The sequence below is a fragment of the Gastrolobium bilobum genome, unplaced genomic scaffold, assembly GCF_033153095.1.
Source record: "Gastrolobium bilobum isolate Gb01-03AN ecotype WA unplaced genomic scaffold, APGP_CSIRO_Gbil_v1 utg75398, whole genome shotgun sequence".
Classification (NCBI taxonomy): Eukaryota; Viridiplantae; Streptophyta; class Magnoliopsida; order Fabales; family Fabaceae; genus Gastrolobium; species Gastrolobium bilobum.
The window spans coordinates 62,499-72,294 of record NW_026899758.1 but is presented as its reverse complement, the minus strand read 5'-3'; the positions used below and the strand labels follow the sequence as shown (position 1 = coordinate 72,294).

General features: G+C 37.5%; 2 protein-coding genes across 3 annotated transcripts in view; both read right to left on the bottom strand.

Moving 5' to 3' along the window:
• Positions 1 to 1,111: 1,111 nt before the first annotated feature.
• Positions 1,112 to 2,068, bottom strand: LOC133293244 (uncharacterized). The gene has a single exon (XM_061491783.1). The coding sequence runs from the start codon at positions 2,066 to 2,068 to the stop codon at positions 1,112 to 1,114; it is 957 nt and encodes a 318-aa protein (XP_061347767.1).
• A 524-nt stretch (positions 2,069 to 2,592) lies between these two features.
• Positions 2,593 to 9,796, bottom strand: part of LOC133293242 (ycf3-interacting protein 1, chloroplastic) — a 32,760-nt gene continuing 25,556 nt past the window's right edge. Inside the window, exons 6-7 of one of the 2 annotated variants that reach the window (XM_061491782.1) lie at positions 3,148 to 3,200; positions 2,728 to 2,852 (exon numbers count right to left, since the gene is read on the bottom strand). In XM_061491782.1, the coding sequence (XP_061347766.1) occupies positions 3,159 to 3,200 (42 nt within the window). In that variant the 3' untranslated portion in view covers positions 2,728 to 2,852; positions 3,148 to 3,158. Of the gene's footprint in view, positions 2,853 to 3,147; positions 3,201 to 9,796 lie in introns of both variants that reach the window. The other variant, XM_061491781.1, reaches the window with a different exon arrangement.

Sequence of the window (9,796 nt, the reverse complement as noted above, 5' to 3'; positions counted from 1 at the left end):
GCTTTATTGGGACTTGAATTTAATCGTAATTTGTTATATTTCAAATAACTGCTTCTTTCAACAATTGAGGCATACTTATTGGGCCCACAATTCTTGTTGACTCTAGGCTTCTTGAATCAATGGTTAGGCCGTATACAATGGGCCAACTGTAAATGCATCACCTTCTATGAGTTGTTCTTGTAGAATGAAATAGGATTCATATATGACAATAGGGATGTTATCATATGAATTTAGTTTGACTCATTCATTATTAATTTGTATGACTATAGGAATAGACATGAATTGTGTCATCTTTATGATTCTTGATATTAATACTTAAATCTTTTTGACAAACACCAGGGGATTAGGATTCTTTTAAGATAGTAAAGGGTTAGAATGCCAAGGGATTGAGTTTTAACTAATTTACGAAAATTGATGGGCAATATAAAAAGGGTGATTAATTAAAGTTTTAATTCAGAATATAAAGGGAAAATTGGGGAAAGTTGAATCCCTAATTGCATTTCTTGATTGTCAAGTAATTCAAAATTTTATCTTTTTGCTTTGTTATTTAGTTTGGTTTTCATACAATATCCGTGATCAAATTTTATTCAACTCCCTTTATTATTTGTTCAACTTAAGCGTAAATAGCGAATTAGGGATTGAAATTCTAATCCTCGTAAGAACAATCTCGTACTCAGTATACTTTATTATTTTTACAATCGGTGCACTTGCCGAAGTCGCAACAATATATAACCTTTAATGTACTAAAATTTCAAAACGAATACATCATTACTTTTTCACTTTAAAGGAAAAGAATAACTTTAAAATAACTTTTTCCTTAAAAATAATATATCTTGCTTATGTATCACAAATACGAGTGAAAATCAAGTAAAACGTTTGCCATGAGAGTACATACCTCAAATTACATAGTTGAATATACTTTTTTGCATTATGATGATATTTTGTGCAACCAGTCTTATCACAAGCACGCTCTACTTTTTCCATTATAAATGAATTAGTTAACATATAGCTCGTGCTAAAAGATTTTGTTGGAAGTGGCAGAACCGACCGGAAATAGTGTTAGGACTATTGTGTTACTACTCCACCTTCCATAAGAGTGATTCCATCATCCTCATGCACTTTGTGCTTCTAAGAAGGCGTTAAAATCCTCTCTGGTTTTTCTTAAACTAGGGTGGGATGTAGAAGATGATGTAGAAAACCGAACACGGTGAGGTGAAGTATCTGATTTTCTAGCACAAGCTCTAGAGGAACCATTCTTGAGAACCCCTTTAAGGTCCTTCTCAAAGACAAAAGCTGACGTAACAGGTGCATGTACATCATTGGCACTGCATTTGATCAATTCCATTGGCAGATCAAAGAAGGAATTCATGGGGTCTCCTCCTTCAATCTCATGGAATAGTACTGAAGAAGACCAACTACCACATTCAAACTTTTCCAAAGAAACTGTCCTAGATATTACAGCTTCCACTTCTAATCCTTCCTTTCTTGCTTTAACTGGCTTAGCTTTTGCAAAGCCTGGCAGATAAAGGCAAAGAGCACTGCATTTAAACCCCTCATCTTCAAGTGTTTCAATGTCATTGCAATTCACATGACTTTCTTTGATAGCTTCTTCAGTTTTGGAGAAGCTATCATGATAAATGTTACGTTCCACTACGCTTGATTTGGCCAACCAGACATCAAATTCATCAGAGAGTGCAAAGGCTCTTCCTTCGGCAAATGACTTGCTCCTCAAGTGTATTTTTTGGAGTAGATCTTGATGCTTGAGCATCAAGTTACTAGCATGGCTTGGTGATTCTATACTCCCCCCACCTTTGGATTTCTTCCTCATCAGAGTTGAAGTGAACAAAGGTGACGAGCTTGCTGAATTTGGAAGACTAAGGCTTAAGAACTTTGGCTTTGGAGGTTGTGGTGATGGAGAGTGCAAATCAATGGCTGCCAAAGCAGCAGTCTCAAAAAACCCATGTTTAATAGAAGATTCCACAATCTGCTTTTCTTTTTGTGAGCTCTCCTTGATTGAGATTTTGGGTTGGTCCATTGTTCTTGCAGGTAAATCACCTTCAACTATCATTGCAATGCATGCTTTTTCTTTGTTGATTTTATCTACTTTTTGGAAGCCATGCTTTCTGATAATAGGGATTTTTATATCAGAAACTCAACTTGCCATGGACTTGTACAATGGGAGAGCGTAGCTGACTTAACTACTTATATATAAAAAAAAAAAAAAATGCTTAGAACATGACAAATGTGACCATGGCAGCATGACCATCCACATCATAGTCGTGACGATCATGTTCTCTCTCTAATATAGATTATTTAAATATTTTACACATAAGAAAATGTTGAATTCCCATGAAGGATAAGTAACAAATTGAAATAATGATCAATTATCCTTTATTTATTTAAATATTGTATGCACGACGTGATAAAAACGCGTGTCAAACAACAAAACAAATCACAAACTAAACTTCAAACGTGCTTGTATATATACATATATATATATATATGTATATATATATATATATATATAGAGAGAGAGAGAGAGAGAGATACGTACGAAATAAACTATCAATGGCAACAAAAAACTGTTTTGTCTTTTATTTTATTTTATTTTTTATGAGCGGTTTTCCTTGTAAAGATGAATTTTGTAATGCAGTTAGACTAACAACCTTGTGATGATGTTAGGTGAACACGGTGATATGATACACTAACTCATTTTAATATAATGTAAGATTATACAGTGAATTTGAGTGGGATTCCAGTTCTTACTGGAGGGAATTGTAAAACAAAATCAAAACTACTGAAATACCAATAATAACGGGGAAAGCCGTAACTAAGTATAGTGCTCCATAGCCCTGCACGAGAAAGAACTTCCTCAGTGGAAAGCTCATAGGATTGACCCAAAAAATAAAACATCATAATAAAAAAGAAGCAAAATGGAAAGAAAGATAATAATAACAATAATAATAATAATAACTCATTTTGCTCCAACAAACTTTTAAAAATTAATAGCAAATAGACTAACTAATGTGTTGCACAGAAAGTCAAACTATAAATATCTAATCTGCCAGGGTCTGTTAGTGGCTCCCACTAACCCAATAAGAGTTTGACATTAGGATCCATTATTGTTAGGTCAGCAGTGCAACATACCTGTTTCTTCGTCAAGTATGTGTAAAGCATACTTGTTTGATTGATGGCAATACCTGCATTAGATCGAGCAACTTCAATGCCCAAAAATATATTTGATATAGTCCAAATCTTTTGTCTGGAAGTGGTGTGACAGACACTACTACTTAGGATTCTGGATGCCAGCTTGATCATTTGCATATGGCTATGATGTCATTGACATAAACAACCAAGCAAATACAATGACTACGTGGGGACAGAAGAATACATAATGATCAGCCTCACATTTAGTCATGTTGAATGACGCAACTAAACCTTCTGAATCAAGTACAGGGAAATCGTTTCAGGTTATAGAGGGACCAGAGTAAAAGGAGATACAGCTTGTTTATTGACTCTGGTCCGAAAAGAACTAGTTTTCTCAATGGACATGACACACATTCTGTGTAGACACTTTAGACACACTGAATCCGTGACATGTAATTTCTAGAGGCTAGGATGTCATAAACGATCTCGGGTAACTAAACTACAAAACAAACAATAGGAGATGTAGGTACATGATAACGTCGAAGACTAGTTATTAGTGTTGGAAACCAGGTAAATGTTGTCCAGTATCATTGTATATACTGGTCATAATCATGTAATTAGGAAAACCATGATATCGATATTTTTTATGGTATTTAATACTTTTGGTTATATAATCTACTCTTCTATATGTAGATTAGACATGGATTCCATTAATATCTTTCGTTTTATCTCTTAACATGGCGTTAGAGGCTAATTTGATTCCAGGACCTGTCGGTTATGGGCCCATCACGTTTCGAGGTATTTGGACTAGATTACGAGAATGCCTTCTCCAGTGGCAAAAATGACATTTGTTCGTCTCTTACTATCTATGGTAGCTATTTGCCACTAACCTCTATCAACAGAAAGTGTATTATTATTATTTTATTTGCTTTAGTGATTAGCCCTCAATATTCTAATTTCTACATGCATAAAATAATAAACACAATTAGTATTTCCAAAAGAGTCCAAACTATTTCCTAGGATCCTATTGTTCCCAATGCTAAATTGAATCTTAGTATGTCTGATGGAAACAAAAATGTATATTCGAATAACCAAAGAGACAAGCTCCTTGCAAAAAAGAGCATCAATTGTCAAGAAACAAATGCTAATAACAAAAACTACCAATTCTGAAGTAAACAAGTGCAGAATAAGAGTCGAGACTAATATCCACAGAACTTGAGACTAATACCCGCAGAACCCAGCTCCCCCTAAGGTGAACAACTTCACCATAGAGTTCCCAATTCCCTTTCCAGAAAAGACTTAATTCATGCATGAGTAAACCCCAACCCAAATCACCCCATATAACAGTCTCTCTCTCCTTTAACTAACTGCTATGGACTCCTTTGCATTGCTGGACTTGGGCCCACTTATCATAGCCCAACAATATTCAATGCTATGTTAATTACAGTTTGTCATTCCCATAAGAGGAGTAGTTTACAACACTTTCCAACCTTTCCTAGGCGATAAAATCATCTCATTTCACATTTTTTCCATGGTTATCTGTCAGAAGAAGTCAATATAAAGCAACCTCCAAGATTTGTTGCTCACGGGAAATCTTTTGGACTATTTTTGTCATATCAACAAGTCTCTATAGATATAAACAATCTCCAAGGGTTTGGTTTGGGAAATTTAACACTATTGTTTAATAGTTTGATCTAACAGAGTATGAGAGAAAGTGAAAGAAATTGAGAGAAAATAGAGAGAGAGAAAGACAGCGAACACAGACATCTACTCTGATAAAATTGAAAGGCTCATCTTCTCACAACCAGAGAGATCTATGTATAGATATAATACATGTGGCTTGCACTGAAAGCTAAAGTCTGTTGTAACTTAACAATAGAAAGCCAGCTAGACTAAATGACTTGTAACCGTCTGACAGAATTGTAACAGGAGTAACATATTACTAAGTCTTGCCACACCATAGCATAGCAACTATAGCACAGTACCCTAACACAGAGAACACATTTGAACAAATGTGATGTATTCCCCAATACACCCCCGCAAACTCAAGGTCCTTAGTTCCAAGACCATGAGTTTGTCTCTAAGCTCACAGACCGGGTAGCTGACATAGGCTCGGGGAAGGTGTTTCCAATTTGGTCCTTAGCAAGGACATGAAAGACCCATAACCTCTTGTCTATAACCTTCAAGAATTTGTAAACCAAAGGACTGTTGTATAAATTAGGATAGGGAACCTAGAGTTCAAAGCAACACTAGGCAATCTATTGATCAAATATATTGCTGCAAGACTGTGTGTGCTTTAACGATGTGTTGAGATATATAAAATCATTAAAAAGCCCTCTTCCACTAGCTTAAGCTTTTGGGTTGAATTGGTTTTTTACATGGTATCAGAGCTCTCGATTCTGAGAGCTCTGCTTCCGCAATTGCCGCCGTTAGAGCGGAAACCTTTTTCTGGAGATCCCACCAGGATTTAACTCTACAAATGGAGATAATAAAGTTTACAGATTGAAGAAGGCGTTGTATGGCTTGAAACAATCCCCGCGTGCTTGGTTTGGAAGATTTACCAAAGTTATGCTATTAATGGGATACAAGCAAAGTTAAGGAGATGATACCCTTTTCTTTAAACATTCTCAAGAAGGTAAGACCACTATCCTCCTAGTTTATGTTGATGATATGATCATAACAGAAGATGATATAGATGAGAAATGTGCTTTGAGGAAGAGACTGACTATTGAATTTGAGATATTTTCTTGGGATAGAAGTTGCTCATTCAAAACAAGGCATTTTTATATGTCAAAGAAAGTATGTTCTTGACCTCCTTAAAGAAGCAGGAAAACTCGGGTGCAAACCTTCCAGTACTCCGATTGAGCAGAATCACAGACTAGGAAGTGAAAATGAGAGCCCTCCAGTTGACAAAGGACAGTATCAACGAATAGTGGGAAGATTGATATATCTAGCTCATACTAGACCTGATCTAGCTTATGCAGTCAATGTTGTTAGTCAATTCATGCATGATCCAAGGGAGAAACACTTGCGGGCTGTGGACAAGATTCTCCAATACCTAAAAGGTTATTGTTCCAGAGAGGAGGAAAACTCTCCTTAGAGGTTTATACAGATGCCGATTATGCTGGAACTGTGACTGACAGACGATCTACTTCGGGATATTGTATGTTCCTCTGTCGAAATTTAATAACATGGAGAAGTAAAAAGCAAAATGTGGTTGCTAGATCAAGTGCAGAAGCGGAATTTCGGGCCATGGCTCAGGGATCTGTGAGTTGTTATGGTTGAAAATCACTCTGGATGATCTCAAGGTGAGATATGAAAGATCTATGAAGTTACTCTGAGATAACAAGTCAGCCATTTGTATAGCCCACAATCCAGTCCAACACGATCGAACCAAACATATTGAAATTGATCGCCGCTTCATCAAAGAGAAACTCGATAGTGGCCTGATTACTACTCCATATATCCCTTCTGGTCGTCAATTGACTGATGTCTTGACTAAGGATCTTCCTAATGATAGGTTTCAAGAGCTTACTAGCAAGCTGAGAATGATAAATATCTATTCCTCAGCTTGAGGGGGAGTGTTGTAAATATTAGAATTAGTATTTTATTTATTTATTTGTAATAGCTAGAATACTCTAGAAATTTATTTTGGGCTTAGCCCATTAGGTCTTTTAGTACTCTTTATATAGAGAACTCTTGTACAGATTTTATACAATTCAATATTATTAAATTCAAGTTGGTATCAGAGCTCTCGATTCTGAGGGCTCTGCTTCCGCAACTGCCATCGTTAGAGCGGAAACCTTTTTCTGTTTGCCTCTTGCCGCTATCAGTTACCGGGAAATTTTTCCAGTGATCTTTTTGGACCGAGAGGACCCTTATTGGACTTCTTTTTCCTCTGATCTATTCTTTATCTACTGTTTCTAGTCAACGATATCTCCACACAGCCTTGAAACAGTAAATCGGACCTGTTTTTCACTGTTACGCACTGTTACAGTGACTTTTTGGACTCCGACCACCCACAGACAGGAGCGCAATCTCCGGGCGACCATCACCTAAAAAGCCCAGCTTCGGCAGGCCAGACACGCGCCTCCACGCGCGTTTCCTTCTTCTGCGCATGACACCCACAAGCCGAGGAGTTCTCCGGCTCGTGACAGCGCGTGACGGAGGGGGTTCACCTCGGACCACCTTTGCTCATCTCGTCTCCTTCTTGCGCACCTGGATCTGGGACTATTGTGGCATTTTGACTCGATTAGGATCTTTCTACAGTGTTTTTGGTACTGTTCACTGACGTTGTTCGTTGCTTTTTTGGTCGTTTTTCTTTTTCTCAGCCCTTATTATGTCAAACGTTGAAAATACTCCAACCAATCAATCATCTGGTACACGCTCGATGGCTAGCTCGATGGTTATTCTTTCTCCAAATGACCATCCTCCTCTTCATCAGAATTATCATCTTAATGGGAAGAATTATTTGCAATAGTCTCAACTTGTTCGTAGCATCTTTAAAGGGTGTCGTAAAATTACGATTCTTGAAGGACCTGTTCCTGCCAAAATAGATCCAAAATTTGCTGACTGGGATGATGAAGACTCTCTTATTATGACATGGTTATGGAACTCTATGACTCATGAGGTTAGTCAACATTGCATATTCTTACCTTCCGCTCTTGAGATCTGGAATATTCTCAGACAGACTTACTTAATGAAGCAAGATGCTGCCACTTGTTATGATCTGACGAATCTGATTTTTTCTACCAAGCAAGGCTCTCTCTCTATAACAAAATATTATGGTATTATGAATGGGTTATGGACTGAGCTTCATCAGTACGAGAATTTGAAGATGGAATGTAGCAAGGATGCAGCCACTCTGACCACCTCCATTGAACGCAATAGGATCTTTGATTTTCTTTGTGGTCTCAACTCAGAATATGACCCTATTCGAGTTCAAATTCTTGGTAAGGAAAAATTATCATCTCTTTCTGAAGTTTTTCACACTGTCAGGGGTGAAGAAAGTCGCAGGACTGTCATCATGCTCTCATCTAAAGTTACTACTCCAACTACTTTTGATTCTGAGCCCACTGACTGGTCTGCTATGGTCTCAGCTAGGCCACCTCCAAGGTCTTTTCCTCCTAAGTCTAGTAAAGAGGGGCGTTGATGTAACTATTGTAAAAGACCAGGTCACACAAAAGAGGTTTGCTACCATCTTCATGGAAAACAACAGGTTCAAGAGAAGTTTGGTAGGTCAACCTCACGTGGTCAGTCATTCTTTGCCCCCTCAGACATTTCTCCTGTGAATGAGACCTCACAGATGCCTGGTGAGTTTACTATATTCATCGTGAGGAGTTGGAACGGCTTAGATCCGTATTTGAATCTCTCAATAAGCCTTCTGGTACTGGTACTTTGGCTATGACTGGTAAGAACTCATGCACTCATTCTTTTGTTGCTTCTTGTACTGATTTCAAAACTTCATGGATTGTGGATTCTGGTGCTACTGATCATATGACTTGCTGCACTGACCTTTTTCTTTCTTATAATCCAACTGTTGGTATCCGTACTATAGCCGTAGCTGATGGATCACACACATCAGTTGTAGATTCTGGTAACATTAAAATCCAACCCTCCTTATGTCTCAAGAATGCTCTCTATGTTCCCTAACTTTCTACCAATCTCCTTTCTACTCATAAGCTTACTACAGATTTGAATTGCATTGTAACCTTTTTTCCCTACTCATTGTGTTTTTCAGGATCTCACCACGGGGAAGACGATTGGAGTTGCTAAGGAGCAGGGTGGGTTATATTATCTGGTTCCAGACTTTGCTGCAGAAGGTACCAGAGATCAGACTTTGATGACTCGTCAATCTATTTCAGATTCTCTTATTTGGCTTCATCACAAGCGCTTGAGCTTGGGTCACCCTCCTTTTAGTTTACTTAAGTAGTGTCTCAATCTGTTGAGTCTTTTAATTGTGATGTCTGTTAGTTTGCAAAATATCATTGTGTGTCTTTTTCTTCTAGTGAAATAAAAAGTATTGAACCATTTACTATTATTCATTCTGATGTTTGGGGACCTTCATCAGATTATACTCGGATCACATGGATATTTTTGATGAAAAGATAAGGCAGAAGTGACACAGTTGTTTATTCAGTTTTATTATATGATTGAAACCCAATTTGGTAAAAGTATCAAACGCTTGAGATCAGATAATGGTACAGAATATGTTAATCAGCGTCTTTCCCAGTTTACTAAAGACAAAGGAATGACTCATGAGCTCACATGTGTGGATACCCCTCAACAGAATGGAGTTGCTGAAAGAACAAATCGACATTTGCTTGAAATCACTAGAGCAATGTTGTTTCAGACATCTGTACCCAACTCCTATTAGGGAGAAGCTTTATTGGCTGCAGCTTATTTGATCAACCGTTTACCCTCCCGAATCCTTGGTCATGTAAGTCCTGTTGATCTCATGACTTCTTTCTTTCCTTCTGTTCCTATTATGCAGAGTCTCCAGTCTCGTGTCTTAGAATATGTTGTCTTTGTCCATATCCATAAACAACATCGAAGTAAATTAGAACCTAGAGCACTTAAATGTGTCTTCCTTGGCTATGCTCCCAACAAAAAAGGATACAAATGTTACCACCCTCAAAGTCATAAATTC

Bases quoted from the DNA above. Each gene is read 5' to 3' on its own strand.
- LOC133293244 (XM_061491783.1), bottom strand. From the start codon at position 2,068: ATGATAGTTGAAGGTGATTTACCTGCAAGAACAATGGACCAACCCAAA.